We start from the raw sequence: 24,197 nt of genomic DNA, 5'->3' as shown, positions 1-24,197 counted from the left end.
AGCACCGTTCCATCTGTCACATAATTCATTTCCTACTAAAGCAGCGCATAAAGAGCCGTTTTAGCTTTATTAGTACTTACAACATGTTTTGTTTACGATTACTTGTGAATCGATTAACAATTGTATGCAATGTAAAAAGTATCAGCGGGCCGCTAAATTCGGAGGACAGACAAGATTCGCGCTTGCTTTATAACAGTTCGTCTTCTGTTCTTGCTTTTTCTTCGCTTGAGTATGCATTGTATTCGAGTAAACTTCATTGAAAAATGTAATATGGGTGAATGAAAATCTTTTACGAATATTTTATTTCAAGAACTCTTTTTCTGTGTAGCCGTAACCACGTTCTAGACGAAGCCTCGTACAACACCAGCGCATACACAAGCCTCGCACACCCATACACCGTCACTCATGACGGCACAGCGCTTGTCAGAAGACTCCCGCCAGATTTCGTACACTTCTAAACGAATGAAGGAAGCAGGTTCCTTTACACATGCATAGTCGTTCCGAATTGTTGCGTTTATAACGCGTTGCTTTGTTGAAAATGATCAATTCGCAAGATCGCAAAGCCGTCTGAACCTAGAAAGACGAAGTTTAGGCAAATCAGTGTACTGTACCAGAGTGTAACTACACCCATATCATTCTCAAGCTGGCTGAATCACCATAATTTCAGCTTCCGTAGACACTAACGCCAGAGTTGCCACTATAACTTTTGTAGCAAATTATGATGCAGGGTGTTTACTATGACCGGCCACGTGGACAGCTCCTGCTGTTGCGATGAAAAAGCTGTGAGACGTGCAGCCTTCATTGCAGGAGCGTCGCTGAGTGCGATGTACCGACATGCCATTCGCGCATGAAGGACGCCGACTTCGCTTAAACTTTGAATTATTGCAACGGCTGAAATCAGGTGTTCGGTGTGTCTAGTATTTCCGGCGGAAAAGTCGCTGAAACGATATGTGTCAGTTATTTAGCGGAAGAATAACGTAATGATAAAAATGGCTTAGCTGGCACTCATGTACGCGACCTTCTTGAAATAAGTTGGCTGTGTAGCCTTCCTTTAGTTTGAGATATCGGCCACCTGTCAATATTGGGGGCGAGGATTTACGGAGTCGCCATCTGTCGGAAGCGGCTCCCTTGCGTAGTATGAGGGATCACGCGGCGCGCTCCTCATAGGTTTCGCTTACGGCGCTCAATAAAAACATCACACGGCAGCCCTCCTGGACATTTATGTAAGTACTCTCAAAACGAGGGAAGTTTTTGACTGTCGATGTAATCTTGGGCAAACTAATAGCGCAGAATCGTTTACAGACGCTATCTCTTTACCGAATACGTACAGTGAACGCCACTGCGCGCGATCGCCGCGATGGAATCTTCCGAACCGGCGTCTTGCTTGAAAGGTAGGCAAACGCTGAGAGTAAACTGTGTGAAATATGTTCTCTCAGTGGGTTGTCTGTATAACCAAATGGAGCATATAACAGAATAAAGCCTCAATACAGCGATCGCACGGGTTCGCAGCGACCAACTGCGCGTCTACATGCATGTCCGCGCACAATGTTTTGCTTTCGCTGTGAGCGCGTTTTCGCACCGTGCCGTGAGCGTTAGGCAGCAAGGGAAAACGAGAGTAACTGGGCAGTTAGTCCTAAAAAGGGCGCTTTCGTCCCTCAAGGGAGTAACTGCATGGATGTGCGTGCCGTGTGCAAATTTTGGAGAGTAAGCGTTTAATCCCTGGTCGGAAAGAGAGCAACGGGAGGACGAACGGCAGCAGTCACTCCCCATGCGCTCCGCTGTTTTCGTCCGTGTCGTGGAGTGATGCGGCAAAAACTGTATTGTCTATAAATCGTGAATAGTTCGAAGTTCGTGCACTGTCTATTGAACTACATGCAAAGCAACACTTTGCCTCTTTGTGAGAAAATTGTGTGAAATTTAAAGCTGGAATGTGAAGAGCCATGCCCTTCGGGCGCACACCATAAGTGAGCGATACACATTAAACTCGCAAGTCATTGATAGACTGCCAGATTTTGCTGGTAAATAGTACCTAAGTTCCTTCCGTTCCAAGGAGATTAAGAACTTAACTGAAGCGAGGTGTAGCTCAAACGGGACACACTAAGCGACAGAGAAATTGTCCGTCTCTGTCGTCTTAGGTGCCCCGTTTGAGCTCGCAACACGTTTACATCGCGTAGTGCCTCAGCTTAAAGCACCCTAAGAATACTCGGGCAGGTTTCTTTTCGCACTCGCTTATGGTTGCAAGTACACTCAACGTTACACTCTCCCCGCACAGCATACACAAAATGCCGAGTCGCTTTTACATTGCCGCACCTGCCTTCCGATGCTTAACCTGTCTCAATTTCCTGCCCTGTCAACCAATCTGCCGTGGTGCAGTGGTTAGAGTAGTTGACTTGTGAGCGCGAGAACGTGAATTCGAATCCTACTTCCGGGCACCTTTTTTTTCAGCTCAGTAATCTTTTTATCACGGTATAAATGCCTAATTTCATTAATTACACCTTTGCGGAGCATCGGAAATAATGGCCGTTACTCCCTTGACGAGCATCGGAAAAGAGCAACTGTTAGTCCTCGGAGGAGTAACGGCATGGGGAGTAACAGTTCATCCCCTCGCACTTACCCCGTAAAGGGAAGAATGGTTGCGGCAGATCAGTTCCTCCCCTAAAGGAGTAACCTCAAAACCTCATTTCCTCCTTTTCTTCTTAGAGTGTATGAGCAGTTGACAGTACACAAGCAACCATTGTTGCGTGGACGCTATCAGAACTGTTCAAAAATTTCGCTATAGAGACTTCGACGCCTATATAGCTACGGCGACTGTGATGTGCCGTCGCGACGATGCAATCTTTTTTTCTTTTTGTCTTCTAAATTCTTGGACATTTCAATATTTCTCAAGTTGCGTCGCACTATATGTTTGTCAGTCTTCTCAGCGTGCGATTTCCCTCTGCTTCTTTTTCGTAATCCAGTGCATTAATTCATAACACAAACATGACCATATGCCATGCCTTTTCTTAATGTGCGTCTTACCGCTCCCTTTCCGTTCCAATGAACTTGCCAGTATCTAGCGTCAACAAGTTCATAAACCAAACCGTCATGACAAATTAGCCGGGCAGCGGGCGCGGGCGAGCGTCTCGGTGTGCGTTTTCTGCTACTCACTGAACATCGCAGTCCCGGCGCCGTAGCAGAAATCTTCCTCGCGTCTGTGCTTGCTGCATACCTGAGTTTTACCGATGGCTGTCTGCCGGTTCTAAGTTTCGCGAGCCAAGCTTCACGCAGCTCCTTGTCCTGCGGCTACGTGTGAATAAGGCTGACACCGGGCTCCGTTGCGTACGTCCGGCACTGCGGCACCGAGCAGTAGCCTACCATGATGCATGTCTCCAAAGGCAGCCACTACCTATTATAGTGCTTTCAAATGTTACCAAGCAGACACCCGAGGCGGTAAAGCCTCACCGCTTAATCAGAAGCGCAGCGCAGCTGGGACTTTAAACTTTCGTTTTCAGCTCGCTTCGGCGCTTCCGGAGCAGCCGACGCGACCGGTGTCCTCGTGATCCCTCATGTCACGTTCCGCCGACGGTGGCGCCAGCTTTTCCAGTGGTGGAGCTCGCCCCCAATTGCCACGTGAACTGGATCCGCTCCTTCTCCGTCAAGCGCCGACGTTTCAGGATAATCTTCGACCCGCACGTGACTCGAAGTTAGTTGATAACTGATATAAAATTCAGCATAATCTTGTCACATCTGCTGAATTACTAGAAAACGTGAACATCTTTTGCGCGACAAATCGCAGTCGGTCGTTGGCTAATTAACAAAGCTTTACTGTTTGGAATTATTCACTTTAAGGTACATGTCTGCGAGTTTAGAGAAGGCACCTATGCTAGTAATGAAGTCGATCTTTTAAGAGGCCAACTGCAGCGAAATTTCACTTTAAATTTGTTATAAATGAATAGTATATACCACTGAAGCAGTCTTGGCAAAGCCGCAAGGCTGGTAATTGTATAGTTATCAGTCGTTAAGCAGCACTTCAGCAGAGGATGCGTGCACCTGGTGGTTGTCGCTGTGACGTAAGTCCCAGCACGCCACCTCCGAGATATTTCACCGCGCCGTGTTGCCTCATCTAGAAGGTCATGCCGAGGAGCCGCGTGTTCTAGGCCATGCGTCACTTCCGGCAAGCAATAATATGGCAGCGTATTTCTTTTTATTTTTCTTTTTTTCAGATTTTGTTTTCTCCCCAGCATTTCATGACGCTTTCGCTCGTATTCCGAGCGTTAAATTTTGCAAGGAGACCGCTCTATATTCACTATAGTATATGAAACTGTAGGCTTTTCACGCGGTCCAAGTTTTTATTGCAGTCAGGCTATATCCAAAATCGTGTGCTTGACACCATTTTCGAGAAGTACGTCTAAATCTGTGGCGAAATTAAATGACGTCCCAGTTAGGCATTATCAGCACTTCAGTTTTTTTCAGTGCTCATGTATATCCTTTCGCGTATTGTGGTTGCTTCTGGCGTTAACCAACATTGCAATTCGCCGCTGCCTTGGGTCAGCAAGCGTGATGCCGACGTAGACTATACTGTAGTTAGTGTAAGCGGGATGTATGCCGATATCGTGGAGTGCCGTGTCGGACAGTGTTGCCGCAAACCCAACGCATTGTCATGCGGCCGCTGCAGCCCAGACCATGGCACTGTATGTGCGGCTGGGCAGCTCATTGGCATTCAAACGTCGACCATCTTTCTGGTTTTAAATCCGTCGCGCCTACGTGTCTTCTGCAAAAAGCCAAAAGATATTCGTGGACGAAGAGCGCGTCCTGTGCATTGGCGCGCTAAGGCAGAGGTTTATTTTCGTCACGAGAATGACGGCTTCGAGTGTAAAAAGCTACAACGAGCGTGAAGGGCTCTCCACTAGCACACCGCTGTTGAATTGCGATGGTGTACTAATCTGAGTATTGTGTTGTAATTTACATTATTGCTTCGCCAAAACCATTTTATGGTTTTCTTTTCGGAGGTGTATTCCGTAGGAAACCTTGTCGCCCTCATAGACTACAAACGAATCGGTGGGCTCTATGCCGACGTTTGAAGTGCAGTTGCGTTCGCGGGCCGCGCAACGAATTTCTCCATTCGGCATGTTTTTTTTCTTTTCTTTCTTTGTTTGCATGCGGCCTGCTTCCCGGGTTTTTTTTTTTTTTTTTTTTTTTAGTTCCTTGGTGTCATTTTGTGTGACCGCCGTACTGACTACATGCGAATTACACGCCTAATGGGCGCTTGAAGGACGTGTGGTTATACTTTTTCATAACGCCTTCTACTCTGGACAATCCTTACGCGCCTTGTTTACCTTAAGGCCGTTTACGACACATCTCATGCTGGGCACTGGCAAGTCCAAAAAAAAAAAAAAAAAGGCTCTTCCCCCCTATATACCTACACTTAATATTCGTATACGTTAACGAAATCGGGCGTGCTGTGAGGCGTGCCCCAGACTGTGGATAAAACACAGCTGACTGTCGTCAGCCGCAGTGTTTTCTTTCTCTACCCTTGATCCGCCCTTTAAATGCGCGGAGGTCTTCGTGCTGCCCTAAGCGCGTTGGCCATCGCTCAAATATCATCCATATATCGTTGCACGATGCGCAGCTGTCGACGCGGCGCAGCGCTCATAAATCTGACATGCAGGTGACTCGGGCAGCTTTGAACTTCACTATAGAAACGCTCCTGCTTTCTGCCTCGCGAAAATATCGCACCTTTCTTGATGCTCTTAGAGACGTCAAAGCTTGCATTCACACGTAAGCCGTACGCGGGTTTCTGTGCGACGGAAAGCCTCATATCGTAATTTGCTGAGGTGCGTGGTAGCGGCCTCTCAAAAGCGCATTGAGGGCATGCAGTGCTTACCGCGTAGGCTCAGCACCTGTTAGTGATCGCGAACTTCCCTTACAATTGATACTGTGGACGTAGTTTTGTGCCATTGTGGAGTTAATAAGCGGTCGTGTATCTTGACATTTCTAAGAACCTTAAAGGAACATCAGGTCTCAGTATCTCTCGCAGACCAGATGCGTATCTTCGGGATACAAGGCGACACAATGTCACCTCTGCAACTTCGGCTAATAGACGGCGCTCTCATGAAACCACTGGGGCAATAAATCTGTTCATCATCATCATCATCATCATCATCATGTTTTATGTACACTGCAGGACGAAGACCTCTCCCTGCAATATCCAGTTACCCCTGTCCTGCGCCAACCGACTCCAAATAGCGCCAGCAAATTTCCTAATTTCGTCACTCCATGTAGTCTTCTGTCGTCCTCTACTGCGCTTCCCTTCTCTTGGTACCCATTCTGTTACCCTAATGGTCCAACGGTTATCTAGTATGTGCATTACATGACCTGGCCAGCGCCATTTTTTTCTCTTAATGTCTATTAGAATATCGTCTATGCCCGTTTGCTCTCTTATCCAAACTGCTCTCTTTCTGTCTCTTAAAGTTATGCCTAGCATTCTTCGTTCCATCGCTCCTTGCGCGGCCTTTAAGTTGTTCTCAATCTTCTTTGTCAGCCACTAAGTCTCTGCGCCGTATGTCAGCACCGGTAAAATGCACTGATTGTATACTTTCCTTTTCATTGATAACGGTAAGCTCCCATTCAGTAGCTCACGATGTCTGCCGTATGCGATCCAACGCATTTTTATTCTTCTGTGAATTTCCTGCTCATGATCAGGGTTCCCTGTGATTAGTTGACCTAGGTAAACGTACTCCTACACAGCACCTAGAGGCTGACTGGCGATCCTGAACTCTTGTTCCCTTGCCCGGTTATTCATCATTGTCTTTGTCTTCTGCACATTAATCTTCAGCCCCACTCTTTCTCTCTCTGTTAAGGTCCTCAATCATTTGTTGTAACTCGTCTATAGTGTTGCTGAACACAACGTCATCTGCAAACCGAAGGTTGCGGGGATATTCGCCGTTGATCCTTACTCCTAAGCCTTCCCAGTTTAATAGCTTGAATACTTCTTCCAAGCACGCAGTGAATAGCATTGGAGAGATTGTCTTCTTGTCTGACCCCTTTTTTTATAGGTATCTTCCTACTTGTGAAGAATTAAGGTAGCTGTGGAATCTCTGTGGATATTTTCCATGATATTTACGTAAGCGGCCTATAGTCCTTCATTACGTAATTAATCTGTTGAGGGTCAATAAGTGGTTTGGTGGTTAACATCATCCATGGATCTCAAGGGCTGATAATGAACGCAGCAGAAAGGTGAAAATAAGCTTGGTGGCATTCGCCGCCACCGAGTTTCAAAGGGTGTCTGTCTTATCTGTCTGTCTTGTGTTGTTGGCTTGTGTCTGTCAGTGTCGGCCATTTGGCGGCTTGGCTCATTTCTTGCAGTCTACACAATCGTTCAAGGGTTTCAGCAACAAAAATAATTGTTCTTAAGATCAATGCTGACAACTTCCATAGTAGGAAATTAGGTGCCAGATTACATCGGCCCGCTTCGGCCAGCATAAAATGATGGGAAATACAAACATCGACTTGGTTCCACTGATGGCTTTAGAGCAAAGTATGACTGTGGGGGCTTATCTAGTTTTTGGCAATGTATATACGTTAGACGTGCGCGCGCACATACACCTTTACACATGGGTTACCTTGCCCGGAAACTATGTTAGCCTGCTCACACGGCAAAAATCAGTTATACCGATGGCACCCCCACTGCATCATTGAGCTTGTGCTAACGGGCACATAAAATCGGGAAACGCTTCAGTGTTTGTGCAGCTGCCTGGAAGTTGAGCGACATAAGTTAAGCTATGGTAGAATGCGGTAACCGAAGTAAGCACGCAGAAGGAATCTATAGCTCACGAAGTTCATTTTTCGTTCTGTTCGTGTCATGCGTCGCACCGAATGCAGAAGGAGAAAAGTATGGAAAATAGATCAGATAGCTAGAAAATTTATTTTAATTTGATTTACGATTCTTGTTTGTTGAGGGCCGAGGAAAAAAAATTGCATTAGTTGCTCAACCGTCGCTTATCCGCTTCGGTGCGCATCGACGTTTCGGAGTAGCAATACCACGCATCGCCGCCAGGCTGTGGCATCTCCAGTGTGTCATTAAAGTCATCTTTGATCTCTCGGCGATCTGTGTTTGTAGTTTGCGAAAGAGTTTGCACCAAATGCACTGAACTGCAGCTGCGACGACGGCGACGGGATGTTAAAGAGAAATGGATGATGTCTACTGAACTCGGCACGGGGAATACCTCAGTTCTCGCGCTTTCACTTCACGCAGGAACATGCGTCCACTTGATTTTGAGGCGAATAACACTCCCGGCATGGCGCGCCGCGTCATGTCATGATCGCTCAGCATCTCCGTTCTACCGTCTGTGTTTCTGTTGATGCACTACTTGTTCATGTGCGGTTGAATGGGAGGACCGCAGAGAATGTGGCCGTCAACCCCAAGCGAGAGCTATCGAAGCAGCGTGCGTTGCGAGCATTCTGTCGTAGCGCCGAACGTGTCTGGTATTCCGGTAATCGCACACTAGCAGAAAGTTTCGACGGAACGGTGAAGGCATAAACTCAAGCTGATGAAGGAACATTAGCGTAGACGTACGTGAGCTGCCTGATCGGTCTCCATGGTCCAGCCGCCCGTTGGCGCAGAGCTTAACCAACCAACGAAAGAGGTAATATTGATCTAACCAAGTGTAAAACATGTTAAACATTTACAAAAACGTGTTCACGATTACACTCCTGCGAAAAATTTACACCAGCAGCAAAGCAGAATACATTTTATTGATTGATTGATTGATTGATTGATTGATTGATTGATTGATTGATTGATTGATTGATTGATTGATTGAAACTTTTATTAGAAGGGTTGGCCCGTGGCCTAAGATAGGGGTGGGGGTCAGGTGAAAGGAAGGATGCCTGCCTCCTTCGCAAAGGAGAGCAAAGCGTTGACTCTTCTGGTGGCATCTGCTTGAGGTGCGACCCAGTCTTCGTACGATGCCACCTTTTGTTAATGCTACTGTGTGTGGTTCAGCTCTATGCCACCAGGTGGCTGCACCGTGCAGACCATTCACATTTGCGCTTCTGTTCATCCCCTGAAACGACACGCAAGGGGACACGGCCAGGCCCTGTCCCTTTGCGCTTGCGTTTACCCCAATACCGGACTCGCGAAACGCTATTGCGTTAGTAATCTTCCGGTGTAAACTGACCGCCGCAATCGTGCAAATCCTGGCGCCCATCGAATAGCGGCTGTCCAATGCGCTGCAGCCAGTCCGCTCGTCTACTGGCTTGCAGAAGGACATGTCAAGCTGCGACATCATTTGCCAGGCGCTACGTTTGCACTTTACAACGCAACAAAGTCGAATCATAGCGCTCGCGAAAGGCAAACCGACACTCTCGTCAAAGACGGAACACGTTGTAACACAAGCAGACGACACTTGCTGTGTGCCGGAAGTGCTTACGTTTACTGAAAAATTGTTCTTGTGCATTCTCTTTATGTTGCTTTCTTGTTATAAAAACAAATTAACTAACATTCCAACTATTACAAACATCATTTGTTTACCATAAAGTTGGAAAAATTATCGATCACGCGCCCTGGGCAGCCAATCGGATAGCTCGGCCACATGGCGACATATGGGTGACTTACGTCATATGGGTAAGGGCGACTGAAAATTCCGCCGAGCAGTGCTCTGCGATCGGCAGCAATGAACATTTTTAAAACCTTATAATAAATTACACGCTTTACGCGGAGCACTTAGATGTGTCAATTAATGATCAGAAGGACCTACTCTAACGACTCAGTACGTTTGTAGGAAATCGTCAAAATCGTTTCAGGGTCCCTTTAAAGGGATCCTGAAACGATTTTGACGATCTTCTACAAATGTACTGAGTCGTTAGAGTAGGTCCTTCTAAACATTAATTGACGCATCTTATTGCTCCGCGTAAAGCGTGTAACTTATTATAAGGTTTTAGAAATGTTAATTCCGCCGAGCAGTGTGCTGCGATCGGCAGCGATGTTCAGTCGCCCTTACCCATAGGACGTAAGTCACCACGGAGGAAGGAAACTAAGGAGAGGCCCTGACGTCACTCTTTGTGAAGCAAAAGTGAAGCCGGAATTTGGCGTTGCTCATGGCGATGCTCCGCCTTTTGGGCCACCCTCCTCTCTTGTTTACATCTTTCGCAAAACCACGCCGCGCTGCGCGTGCTGTCGCGCGCGGAGCGCCGCGCTCGCGCAACATCTGGCAGAGCACGGTGCAGGTAACACAGCGCAACAAGACACGGTGACTAACGCAAACCCGCCCACTCAGCGCCTTTGCCACGGCCCGAAACCTACCAGAGCAACACGTGTGAGCGCTCAAAACCATAACAACGCCGCCATTGTGGCCCAAAAGGCGTGGCCATACAACAAAAAAAATAAAAAAAGCAGCAAAAAAATGAGAACCTACTACGTCATTTCCGCCACACTTTTCTCCTAGCGCGCGGAGGAGGTAGGGCCTCTCCTTAGTTTCCTTCCTCCGTGTAAGTCACCCATATGTCGCCATGTGGGCGAGCTATCCGATTGGCTGCCCAGGGCGCGTGATCGATAATTTTTCGACATTCATGGTGAACAAATGATGTTCGTAATGCTTGGAATGTTAGTTAATTTGGTTCCATAAAAAGGAAGGAACAGAAATAGAATGCACACGAACAATTTCTCGCTACGCTTAGGCACTTCAGGCACACAGCAAGCGTCGTCTGCTTGTGTTACAACGTGCTTCATTTTGACGAGAGCTCCGCGGTGAGAGTCGGTCTGTCTTTTCGCGAGCACTATGATTCGACTTTGTTGCGTTGTGTACTGCAAACGTAGCAACTGGCAATATGTCAAGGTGCGACATCGTGTCCCTCTGCACGGCAGCAGACGAGCGGACTGGCTGCACCGCATCGGACTGCCGCTATCCGATCGGCGCCAGTTTTTTTTTTTGCGCATCGGACTGCCGCTATCCGATCGGCGCCAGGATTTGCGCGTTTGCGGCCATCACTTCACACCGGAAGATTACTAACGCAATAGCGTTTCGCGAGTCCGGTATTAGGGTAAACGGAAGCGCAAGGGGACAGGGCCTGGCCGTTTCCTCTTGCGTGTTTTTCACGGGATGAGCAGAAGCGCAAATGTGAATGGTCTGCACGGTGCAGCCACCTGGTGGCAGAGAGCTCAACCACACACAGTAGCAGTAACAAAATGTATTCTTTGCTGCTGGTGTAAATTTTTCGCAGGAGGGTAATCGTTAACACGTTGTTTTTGTAAATGTTTAAACTGTTTTACAGTTGGTTAGAGCAATATTAGCTCTTTCTTTGGCTGGCTAAGCTCTGTGCCAACAAGTGGTTGGACCGTGTAGACCGATGAGGCAGCTCACGTACGTCTGCGCTAAAGTTCCTTCATCAGCTTGAATTTATGCCCCCACCGTTCCGTCTAAACGCCCGGCTAGCCTGTGGTTACCGGAATACCACACACGTTCGGCGCTGCGACAGAATGTTCGCAACGCACGCTGCTTCGATAACTCACGCTTGGGGTCGACTGCCAAACAGCTGGCGGAGAGTTTGGAGAAGCTTCGCTCGCTCGCTCCTAGAGAACCGGAAGTCGACGACTCGACGTGTCATCATGACGCAGAACCAGTGAAGGCGGAGCTTAGCCCCGATCACTCGGCGAACGAGTTGAGGGGGAAATACATGTCTATGGAGAAGTAACTTGTAATTGTCCGTAGCTCTGCTAATACGAGACATTTCACACAAATTGTGGTGCGAATGATTAACTTTAGCTGTACCCTACGCGTCTACAAAATTCGTCGTTTTCGCAAAAAATATTTTCCAACCACTCACACCCAGGTCCTCCATGTGGCACAAAGAACTTACTGAACTAATTTTGTTTCTGAAGCTAAAATACGTTGCAAAATCCTAAAGTACGACTTGCACACAACTTACAGACATGATAGCTCTTCAATTGTAGTATGAATATATAAGAAAACATAATTCTGTTATGCGTAAACTCAAACCCCCTTTACCGCGTTTCTACAATTCAGAGACCGCCGAGGTTGCCCCCCATTTGCGCGCGCCGGCGTGTGAATATCTCGGGAGACCATGTAGCGGCGAGCCCGCTTCCTTGAAACATTTTCAGATGGCGCTCGCCTCCGCCGCATCGAAACTCTTGAAGCCCTTGGGTTTAGCGAGAGCTGGGGGAAAGTAAACATGTCCGCAATAGTGATTAATAAGAGGCGATTGGAAGATTGGTGGAAGAAAAGTAGGAAAACAACAAGGAACGGAGACGTACAAAAACAAAGTTCACAATAGGGAGTCAGAAAATTCAGTTACAGGAATTCATCGTGGGCTTTCTTTTTTTTTTTTCCTTTTCTTTAAAACCTAGGTTGGACATTAGGCAGTATAATAGCAAGTGCTTCGTGGCGCAGCTCACCGCCTTGTTCCAAAGGGGACGCTCATAACATCCATCCATCCATCCGTGGCCCACGCAAGCGGCGGCGTTTCTACCAGAAAGCGTAGTGCATAGCGTTCGCTGCGAGCGTTTCCCGGTAAACATTACGGTTATATACGCTGCAGTTGCCGGGAAGCGTGAGAAGCAGTCGGGGATCTTTGAACGCTACCGCGTTCTACGCTTAAACTCTTTGCTACTTTCAAAGACGAAGCTTAAGCGTCCTCCAATTATTTTCTCATGTTAAGCCCGCACTGGCGCCGGCAAAGTTCGCAAAACTTGCTAGGTTTGAGTCTTTGGCTCCTTAACAACGCGTTGTAGCCTTCCCTTAGCGGCATGGAGGAGGACGCTAGGGGGCGCGATGTAGAGAGGTCGCCTTCACACCGAGCTCCGACGTAAAGGTCCATATCTTCGGAAGTGTAAGCCCTAAAGTGAAAATTCCAGTACGAGAAGAACCGCGAACACCAGGGGATCACGGAACTACCACCGTCACCACGGTAGGACCACTTCTCTACTCTCTGGAAGAGTTTGAATTTTCGAGGCGGCGACGCCGCCACCTAAGCCTAGCGCCTAGGGAACGCAACGGTGCAGCAACTCGCATAGCTGCTGCGCTGGCCCAAGCACGATGCAACCACGGACAGCGGCTTCAGCGTCGGCGGAGACGCCAGCAGAAGAGAGAAACGCTGAGGGAACGCAACGGTGTAGCAGCACGCACTGCTGCCCCGGCCCAAGCATGACGCAGCCACGGGTAGCGGTTGCAGCGTCGGTGGAGACGCCGGCAGAAGAGCAAAGAAACGGAGTCGCAACAGCAGCGGAAACTGCCGGAAGGGGCATCCAGCCAACATCCTCGGATGGAAATTATGCAGAAAGAAGGCCTCTCCACGCAGGAGAGGAGGAAGAAGAAAAAATGGACGTAGGCGCTTTCGCCGATAAAGAAGAAACCCAAGAGGGCTGGTGCCGCTCTATAGGCGGAAGATACGTCCCGGAGGAGAAGGTGGAAGAAGTATTAGCAAGAAGAAGGGAACGAAAACCCCTAAACCTGAAGAAAAACAAGGCCATGGCAGAGAGGACGGTAGACAAGCTTCAAGTTCGCCTGCCATCGGGTACAGAGAAGATTATCCTCCGACCAGCAGGAGGAATCGACAGCCTAAAGAAGAAGCTGGGGGTTCTCGCCGGAAACGCCATCCTGGAGGCGGCCGGGCTACTCCCCATGGCAGAAGAGGACATTGTCTTCAACAAAAACAACCAAACCATCTTAATATCAACCCCGAACAAGGAAAGGGCAGAGGCTTTCGCCAAAATCAAGAGCATCCGAGCCGGAAAAGAAGATATCGAAATGACTGCCCACCCGGCGATGCCCGAGGGGGGCAAAGGCGTCATTTACGGGATTAACCTAGACTTGACGGAAGAACAAATACACAGGGCGTTGGACAACCCACGGAACCCAACGTATACGGCAGTCAGAAGACTAGGAAGAACATCCGAATCGGTCATCATTAACTTCAAAGATCTGGAAGTACCGAGGGCCGTAAAATTCTTCAGTCAATGGATTCCATGTCACCTATATAAAAAAAAAGTACGACGTGTGCTACGCATGCGGCAAGATTGGACACAGGCAAGACGTCTGCCCAGATCCAACAAGCACCCGCTGCAGAGGCTGCGGGCTAAGAAATCAGCCGGAGGATCACGCCTGCGAGCCGAAGTGCCTCCTCTGTGGGAAGAAGCATCAGTTAGGGGACCCGACATGCAGGGAACTCTACAGGAAGCCCCACTGGGTTAAACAACGCGACGCGGCCCGGGCCGAGGCCAGGGCCGAACAAGAAAAGGGAGGAGCGACCGCAGGCAGAAGTAGGCCGACAACGAGGGTCACGCCACCGCCTGCTGCGAAAAAGCAACGATCCGAGTCTAGGGACAGAAGTGCATCCACGCCGCCACCCAGGGACGACCAGACCCACTGGCCAGGCCTCCAGAAACCAGGGGACAAGAGGACCCACTCTGGTATGCCTGTCAGCTTCGCAAGCGTGGTCTCCCAAGGTAGAACGCCAGAATAAGAGGCACAGGCCAATCTATTTAAGAAAGAAATAGAAAAGAGAGATGAGGAAAATCGCCAGCTAAGAGAAATAATCAAAACCCTAACAGAAACAGTAAACCAACTCAAAGAACAAGTTGGGCAGCTAACTAACCCAACAGTGCGAGCTGCGCAGGCGGCGCCATCAAGGCCGCTTACCGCAGTCCAGAGAGTAGCGGCCCCCGAGACGCAGGACGAGGGCAGCATGGTGGTAGATACGGTAGGCACCGCAGAAAGGAAGGCAGAGGGGCACGAGACGCCTCCACCCGAGAGACGAAAAAAGATGAACAGAAAGATTAGCGAAGATGAACTAGAGGCGCGCCTCAAGGAACACGAGCAAAGCATGCTAACCAAACTTAGCGTTATCATAGATAAGAAAATTCAGGCTATATCAAATCATATGAACGCACTTCTGACCGTGCTAGGAGGCGAAGAACGAGCTCATCCCGATCCCGAGCCTCCCTCGAGCCCGGAAGCCCCGTTCTCTTCCTCATCATGGCCAGGACAGGAACTATAATTTGGCAGTGGAACTGTAGGGGTTTCAAAAAGAAAAAGGCGTTGCTGCAACAGCACATTCTAAATCAAGGAGAGCCTCCGCTTGCCGTGGCGTTACAAGAAACAGGCAAACCCCCAGTCAAAATTTCAGGGTACCGCACATTCGACAACGGAAGAGGGGAAAGATCTAGAGTAGCCACCCTAGTTAAGAATAACATAGCGGTAATTGAACACGATGCGAGCACGGACGAAGTGGAGGCCGTACTCATAGAAATCCTTACCGGCAAAAAGAATAGGGGAAGCATATTTGTCCTGAACGCATACAGCCCCCCTCGTCAAAATAAGGCACAGTTCGAGGCCACATTTAAGAAAGCGCTGAGGGCAGCAAAATCGTGCCCCCTACTCGTATTAGGAGACTTTAATGCAAAGCATCACGAATGGGGCTACACCAAAATCGACAGGAAAGGTAGAATGCTGTGGGAAGTAATTCAGAACACAGGACTCTCGCTACTAACGGACCCGAATGAGCCAACCAGAACGGGTAACAGCATCTGCTGTGACACAACACCAGACCTAACGCTAGGGCACAGGACGGGCAAAACATCGTGGAAGAACACGGGAGAAAACCTCGGCAGCGATCACTTTATAATCGAAATACAAATTGATAGGAAACTAGGGGTGCCCGTACATAAGCCAAAGCAGGCCACCGCAACTGACTGGGATAAATTCAGGGATATCAGATCAACAGCAGACTTAGGCGAAATCAGAGACATAACAGAGTGGACCTCAACCGTCGTCTCACACGTAAAACAGGCCACCGAAACGGTAGAGGGAGATGAGCTCCCATTCAGATTAGACAACAAGCTTAGAAATATGTGGAATCGAAAAACAACTCTCGAGAATAAGCTAAAGCGCCAGAAATGGAGCCGGAACTTAAGGAAGAAAATAGCCGAGCACAATAAAGAAATAGAGAGCTACGCCTTCAAACTAGAAGAGAAAAGGTGGGATCAAAAATGCGACGAGCTAGAGAAGAATATGAGCCGTCCCAACACGTGGCAGATGCTGCGCCACCTCATAGACCCCACCAACACCAAAACCCACGCCAGCATAGAGCAAGTCAAGGCGAGATACAAATATGAAGGAACCGATGAAGAGCTCATCGACCGACTTAAAGAAATTTATATAGGCCCCGCATGCCCGGCAGCGGATAAAGAATATCAGGGAGCGGAGAATCCGCTATTGGACGAACCGATTCTAGTAGCAGAGGTCAGAGCCGCGCTCTTCGGCTTCAAAAGGAACACAGCCCCTGGCCCAGACAAGATCACCTACGGTATGCTAAGGAACTTAGACGACGACTCTATAGTTCACCTGACAGCTTATCTGAACAAAGTGTGGGAATCAGGGGAAGTCCCTAAAGACTGGAAACACGCCAACATCATTTTAATCCACAAGAAGGGCAAAATCCCGGGTATAGAAAATCTCAGGCCAATTTCACTGACCTCGTGTCTAGGCAAATTAATGGAGAAGGTAATACAGACGCGACTAACTCGATTCGCGGAAGAAAGCAGCATCTGGCCTCACGAGATGGTAGGTTTCAGACCGCACCTTAGCGCTCAAGATACCATGCTAAGACTACAACACGATATTATAGACAAACGAAAGACAAAAGATACGAGAGCAATACTGGGCATAGACTTAACCAAAGCGTTTGATAATGTCAGCCACTCGGCCATCCTCGACGGCCTGTCAGATCTTAACGTAGGGAAGAGGACCTTCGCCTACATAATATCTTTTCTCAAGGATAGAACAGCGACCTTGCACATGCAGAGCCTCAGATCAGAAGAGATTAAATTAGGAAACAGGGGCACCCCGCAAGGAGCCATCCTATCCCCCTTCCTATTTAATTTAGTTATGAAAGACCTCCCGGGCAAGTTAGGAAGGATCGAAGGACTAAAGACGAGCGTATACGCAGACGACGTCAACGTTTGGCTCAATGAGGGCAGCGATGCGTCTATCGAAGAAAGGCTCCAGCGGGCAGCCGACATCATAGACTTACATGCCAAAAGTAAAGGGCTGAGCTGCTCCCCGACAAAGTCGGAACTACTGATCATCAGGCCCAGGACGAGGACAGACAACGCATCTCCTCCCAAAATCTCGATAGACTTAGACGGGAAGGAAATTCCGCAAGCAGATGAGATCCGAATTCTGGGCATGCTCATAAGCAAAACAGGGAACAATCACACGACTATAGCTAAGCTAGACACGCACGCAAACCAAGTGGTAAGCATCATTAGAAGAATCTCGGCCAGAGGCAGAGGGCTAAAGGAGAAGAACAAGTTAAGGCTGGTCCAGGCCTTCATCTTGAGTCGGATCTGCTACTCAACCCCATTCCTTAACATTAAAAAAGTAGAAAGAAACAAGTTAGACGTCATAATAAGGAAATGCACGAAACGGGCACTGGGACTACCAATCTCGACCTCAACTGAAGCACTAGAGGGAATGGGGGTGCATAACACATGGCAGGAGTTAGTGGAAGCTACGAGAACGGCACAACTCGAACGCCTGAGTCTAACCGAGACAGGACAGCAGATTCTAAACTGGGTAGGACTACAGGCCAACAGAGGAACCAAATACCAGACGATCCACATTGAGTCGAAAATTAGGAAAGCCCTCACGGTCGCACCGATACCTAAGAACATGCACCCACAACACGATCAGGAAAGACGCCAGCACAGAGCCAAACAATTGGCAACAAAGCTAAGTAGAATGCCACCCGAGACGGTTGCCTTCACAGACGCCGCCCTTGGCGGAGACGGAAGTTCCGTCTCAGTCGTAGTCGACGGGACCGGAGCAGAACAGGGCGCGATATATACAAGCGGAGTAGACGCCACGGCAGCGGAGGAAGCAGCCATCGCCCTAGCGTGCGTTAGTACGGACGCGAGGGTGATCGTTAGCGACAGCAAATCGGCAGTAAGGAATTTCTGCAAAGGTAAAATATCAGACTACGCGTACAGCATAATATCGAAAGGTAACATAGACAGAGGGATCACCATAACCTGGGCCCCCGCTCACTCCAACATTCCAGGAAACGAAGCCGCCAATGCCCTCGCCCGAGCGCTCATTATCCGGGGGGGACGGCAGCCTCAACCTAACTTTAAGGTCGAGACGCTCGCAACCTACCACGAGGTCACAGAGCACTACAGATTAGGACGTCGGAAATATCCACTCCCGGATAGGTCCCTCACGTCCGCAGAGGCAGTCATCTGGCGCCGCTTGCAAGCCAAGAACCACATGTCTCCCAGATGGAGATACCTCACGCAAACGGGAAATCCGGAGGACCAATTCTGCAGATTCTGCAATAAAATAGGAACTCTAAGACATATCCTATGGGAGTGCAGCTACTCCCCGGGATATAATTTAAGGATGAAGAAGCATGGGAGACCGCGCTTTGTAGCGAAGACCCGGCGGCACAGGCCAACATTGTCCGTCTGGCAGCCGAAGCGGCAAACCGCTTCGTCTCCTAACACCTGCCCCTTAGGGTGACATCGGGCTCCCTGGACGCCTACGAGCGGTACCGGAGCTCCGGTGTCACCCATTACGGACAATAAAAGTTTTCTCACTCACTCACTAGCGGCATGGATTTCACTACAGCCGTGTAGGAACTCTTAAGTACACATGACGTCACAGTGCGGAACTTACGGATGGCATCGCCACCGGTCGTATGTTTTTGTGTATTCGGTGGCTCACAAAGCCTCCCTTTCGCGATAACGGTGGTCGCTATGCTCTTGTCACGTGCATAATTTACTAATTCAGCTCAACTAAATATTCCTGAATCCTCTTTAGTGTCAAGAAGCACAATCGCTGTTCCGGCTTATCTGGCGCTGCACCTACAGTCGGCTCAGTCGGCTATCCTATAGCTGTACCTCGCGGGCGCAGCAGGCGGTAAATATTCACCTGCAATACGGCAGCAACGCCAATATTGTACCTGCGGTCCTGGCTGTAGCCCGACACTGAACAAGCGGGAGTAAGGAATCGCTGCCGCCTAGTCCCTTTGTTTATGACGGGCGTACGAGAACGGCGTTGAATTAGAGCTCTTTTGTGAGCGGCAGTGTTACATTTCGCCGCCCGTTTGTCTCGTAATACCTTAAAGAGGCGGCGTCCGGCGCGGCAGGTTGTCGCGATCTGAGCCATCTGAGCGCGCGGCAGGCATGGCACAGCTGTGCTTGGGTACGTTAATAGTACGCACGTTGTCACTGACTCACCCTCAAGGCGTCGTAGCGCGTTGTCCCCACCAGGCGGTCGCTTGGGCTTGCGGCCGCGCTTCCGTCTCGCATCTCCATCATTGCATTCATCCCATCGTAGCGTCGCTCCCCGACTGTTTCATCCGCAGTGCCGGTGCTTTGTTGCAGCTCTTCGGCGACCCACTGGAAGTGCCGAAGTTTTGTCGGATCCAATTAACGCCCTGAAATCGCCGCCTGTGACACGGGGTGTTCGTGTGTACCCAGCGAACGCTCGTGGAGAAATTTCCCGCCGCTGTGGCTCGATGATCTCAAAGAGAGAGAGAGAGAGACATGAAATCTGGCCAGGGCTCAAAGATCGGAGAGAGGATGCTGTTTCACTAGCGAAAGCCGTTCGCCACGGCGGCCGCCCGCTCGATCGCGGATACAGTACAGCGCGGCGGAAGGTAGCTCGTGCTGTCTACAGCTGTATATTTGTGCGCGCGCACTCGTCCGCAGGAGATGTTTTAGCGCGCCCGCATCGGCTGGCTGTGTGCGACTCTCTCCCTCCCTCTCTTGCTTTCGGCGTTACTGGCGGCGGTGCTTCGCCCACTTGTCGTTGAGGCTCGCGTGAGCACCGCCTCGATATTTGCCACTGGTCGTAACATTCACTTCGCGGTGCAGCACGTGCACTTGCCACCGCAATGACCGACTGACGACGTGTCAGCTTATCCATCCTGTAGCGCTGTCATTGTTACTTGTATTCCTGCCGCCGCAACGAAAGAGGCGCGCCAGCGTGAGCGCGCGGACCTGACGCCAGCTGCGTACTTTTTTTTTTTCCGGACGTCCGCTTTCGTTTTACACCACCTGCTCTCTCACTCTCTAGTTGTGGCGTTTCCGAACGCACTTTGTGCTCTTGGTCCGCCTCCCCTTCCCCCTCGTGAGCTCCTCTTGTGCGCGGCACGATCTCTGGACAAGCGGGCGCGTGGTCGCGCTGACGTTAAGGCACCTTGAAATGTCGCTTCTGCGCGAGGCGCCTTTCTGCCGGCGCTGCCGCGTGTTTGTTGCACTGCGCGGCCTGTAAAGTGCGGCCTTTCTTGTCGCTTTTGTATGGGGCTGAGAAAATATACCGTAGGCGCCGGAGCACGCGTGGTTTTCTCGGCATAGGCATCGGTAAGCGGCAGCTGTTCTCTGGAACGCCTGCGAACCTCACTTCGGCGACATTATGGCACGGGCGTTCAGTCGCCTAGTGCGTTTATGTGCGGCGGTAGGACCGTTTACTGCAGTGATTCGACAAAGGACCATTAGTGCATCTCTCGGGAGCGAGGATTGCCCGGGCCACGGGCTTGTCCGATACTACGCGCCCCCACAGTGACTGGTAAGCTGCCCAGCCGCGTCCAGCTGTCCGGGTACATGTGCTCGCGCTTTCTTTGTGCGGCGGCGACGTGCTTCTGTGCGCGATGAAATCGCAGTTAGTGTTTTGGGTTTCTCTAACGAAGTAACATGCGGAAGAAGATCGAGAGATGACACACTTACGTTATCTGTAGCGGTCGCGCAGTAAACATTTCCTGTGGATTAACTCCACGTAAGTGATCGCTTGTTTCCGTCAGTGCTGTGCATTGCGATGTGCATTATATGCGTCAATGTATTATATGCTTTTATATGTGCCATCCGCACACCATGGTCAATTGGTTCGCTTGCTGTAAAGGCACATTTTTCTGTACGCTTAAGTGCATCATTGATCGACATTAGCATCCTTTTATTTCGTCGTATTCCATGCGTAAAATTTTACTTTTTGAATTAGCAGGCTGCGCAGTAATGGTTCCTAGCTGTGTAGATTGTATGGCTGACGGGAAGTTCCTGCAAAGCTCCGTGAAACGTGTGCTTGATGTGTTGAGACACGTGGGTCAAGACCAATGAGAGGAGGGAAGAAGGGGGAATGCAAGGACTGAGCATATACGCTCAATTTAGCCTTGTCCGCATGTACTGATCAGCCTGTTCAATTAGCCCCACGTGTGCTCGTGTTACCCGTTTAATGGCCGAATGCGTCTTGGGTGCCTCTCGTGGAGACCATGGAATGGGGTGCTCGAGTGTATATGGAAAACGATGTGCTCCACTGGTCACACACATTCCGAGACGCAGATCTTCAATTGGATAGTTGCCAGCCACTGCGTTTGCTTGTCACCCTTTGCTACCACCGCTGCTCCTTTTCATCATCACTTTGGGTGTGCCGATCGAGCCACGATTTCCGGCTGCGTTTCGCACCAAACAGCTCGCGCGACGATGTCTGATTCCGGTCGGGAAGAAATGGAAGTTCGCGCCTTCTCTCTCACCAGCTGCCTGAGCGGCCCAAATGCGTCATGAACTCATACATACATTTCTAGCTCGCATTTAGTAGCTCTGCTAGGGACCGCGCGAAATTTTATGCAATAACCGCGGCTGCTAAGGACGGAGCACGCGAAATTAAAGACACGACAAAAAAGTGTTTATATCGTAACTTGGTGCCACGTTGGCAAGACGGTGTGTACTATATATAATATGGTAACAATTTACCGCAGACACAAGTTCGAATTCTATTCGCTATAATAAAAGGCAAGGATCCTGCTCGTTGTAACCAGTTGTCGTTGTACCCGGACTGACCTTGAATGTATTACCCGGTAATATATTTGTTATGCGCTCCCGTAAGGGGAGATATTTGGTTGTGTGGAGCGTCAGAGCGGCTTATTTATTAAATGACCGCTTAGTGTATAAATATGCGCACAATTACCGTCGTACATAATTCGCACACGCCTTAAGCCCCTTCATGCTTCTCCTGCGCAGAGTACTGAACATTTCTCGTTGGGCTGCATTGAATGTGCTAGTTTTATGTATTTTCCTTCTCAAGCCTGCGATATTTGATGCTTTGATGCGTGTTAAGCCGCAAGACATGTCTTACTTGTTCGGGCTAAGTCTCTCAGCAACTGCATGTACCTGTATCTCAGCGTTGCAATGAAGAGTCCGCATATAGTAACAAAGCTGAAAAAGAAATCGCCTTCATATCAGCGTTCACGGAACAACAGGACCTCGTAAAGCTGCTATACGTATTAAGTTGAGCATCTTCCGTAATTTTTTCACATGCGATATAGGCGAGGCTTCACGACCACATTTGTCGCATGAGTCGCCTAACGTTCGCTGACGGTGGTCCTTGGGACTGCATGAAATCATCGCTCAGTATACATATCTCATTCAGAGCATTTTACGTGTATGCCACATCTCACATAGGCCGCACAATTTGTTTAATGATATTTCACTGTCCTGTTCTATTTCGTCCGAGAAATTTTGCCAGAAAAACAGCCTTTTCTTTCTCTTCAAGACGCCAAAATTTTATTGCTGTATCCCGTAGGCGGTGGTACTTGCACCGTTTTGGGAAGTTTATTCATGCATCGGAGTTAATGCACAGGTTGGTGCTGCTAAAATGGCCGCTTATCGTAAGCGATATTTCATTGTAAGCGGATTGCGCTGTACCAGTATTTCCTGTGCTTAATGCTTGTGTTTACGGGGGTGATGTTTTCGCAGTAAACAGCTAGCATGAGCGCAGTCAGGCACGAATGCATTTTTACCAGGTGCCTATACTCGGTTGTATTAAAATACAGCTAAGTAAGCGCCTGGTAAAATGCATTCGTACCAAGTTTCGCATTCTCGTTGTTCCTTTACGTTCTTCCCTTTTCTATCTCTTTCGTGATTTTAGCTGCGCCGCTCCATGGTATGGCTTGCTCGCATAGCACATGCAACGTAATTGCTAGTGTAGCGAATGAAAAAAAAATATCCGTGGACAATTTAACACGTATTATGAGTTGCGAAAGCGCTAATGTCCATTTGAACGCCGCTGAGTAGTCCTTCGAGTTTGCTCCGCGAGCAATGTACGTACCATAGTGGTACGTGCTGCATGCGGTGCCAACGCAACACCTGGCGCGATACTCCGGCAGCGGGTGTACCCCTTTAGCCCGCTCTCTTCCGATTGGCTGCCATGCCACGACACGAGCGCGCCACGACGGAACATAGGCGCCGTTTCGCGGCCATAATCGGCCATTTCACGCTTTCGCTTAAAAAAAAAAAAAAAATGAAGCGCGTGTGTTCTATTTAAAGCCGTACAAGAATGTACTGCAATGATTCTCACACATTTGCGTGCGCATAATGGATACGCCATACCTATTGAGCGTATGAACCTCGTGTCTCTGCTAGCGTTCGGCAAAACAAATTCAGAAAGTGCTTTCCGTCTTTCTTTCCTCTTCTTTTTTTTCGAATTTGGAAATGATCTTGCAGGCTTCACATAATTTCTTATTAATTTCTTAGCTGCCAGAAGACGCGCATGTCCTATCGTGGCGATATACATATGCGTCAAGATTTGCCGTCTTATTTAGATAGCATGAGACAATTGAAGTTCCTTTTCTTTATGTGCCAAGCTGCAGGACTAAGCAGTGAGAACTTTTAGTAAGATCGCGGCGGGGAAATCAAAGCGATGTTTTTCGTTCTCGGTATTCTTGTTTTCTTTAGTTTCACATATCTGAAGGTGCGCTTCTCCTAGTAACACTTCTGCTGCACAGGGAAGGCCATATACTGTGGAACGTCTGGCTTTAGACAACATACTTCGAACTCAAAATAATGTCAAAAAAAGGTCATATATATTAATGTAAATAATTAATGTAAGTAATGAAATATATATGAATTAATAGAAATGAAAGTGAATGAAAAACTGCCGCAGGTGGGAACTAACCCACGCGCAAGCGTAATCGCACGCGTAATGCCAAGACGTGGGTTCGTATCCCACCTGCGGCCAGTTGGTTTTTCATCCACTTTCATTTCCATTAATTTGTCATTTCTTTGACTCAATGTTCTTATGATATTGCTAGGAAGAGGAAGCCCGATTCACAAATGTATTTACGCGGGTAGAAGTTAGTCGTAATCATGCTGGCTGGTACAAAGGTCGCAGCTCCAGGAGATAACTACCATTTCCTCTTCTTCTTCCTCTTGC

General features: G+C 49.0%; 2 protein-coding genes across 5 annotated transcripts in view; one reads left to right on the top strand and one right to left on the bottom strand.

Annotated features, from left to right (window-relative positions):
• Nucleotides 1–19,947, bottom strand: part of LOC126531742 (proton-coupled zinc antiporter SLC30A2-like) — an 83,383-nt gene extending 63,436 nt beyond the window's left edge. Inside the window, exon 1 of the mRNA XM_050179449.3 lies at nucleotides 19,232–19,947. Within this exon, the coding sequence (XP_050035406.2) occupies nucleotides 19,232–19,321 (90 nt within the window). The 5' untranslated portion in view covers nucleotides 19,322–19,947. The remainder of the gene's footprint in view (nucleotides 1–19,231) is intronic.
• LOC126531739 (zinc transporter foi-like) overlaps nucleotides 1–24,197 on the top strand; it is a 112,290-nt gene that overhangs the window by 25,909 nt on the left and 62,184 nt on the right. Inside the window, exon 1 of one of the 4 annotated variants that reach the window (XM_050179437.3) lies at nucleotides 20,284–20,564. The exons of the other annotated variants lie outside the window; for them this stretch is intronic. The gene's annotated coding sequence lies outside the window, so the exon portion shown is untranslated. Of the gene's footprint in view, nucleotides 1–20,283; nucleotides 20,565–24,197 lie in introns of those variants that run through there. 4 annotated transcript variants of the gene reach the window in all.

Source organism: Dermacentor andersoni, chromosome 5, assembly GCF_023375885.2.
Source record: "Dermacentor andersoni chromosome 5, qqDerAnde1_hic_scaffold, whole genome shotgun sequence".
Taxonomy (NCBI): Eukaryota; Metazoa; Arthropoda; class Arachnida; order Ixodida; family Ixodidae; genus Dermacentor; species Dermacentor andersoni.
The sequence above is the reverse complement of the archived record's forward strand: the minus strand, read 5'-3'. Positions and strand labels throughout refer to the sequence as shown.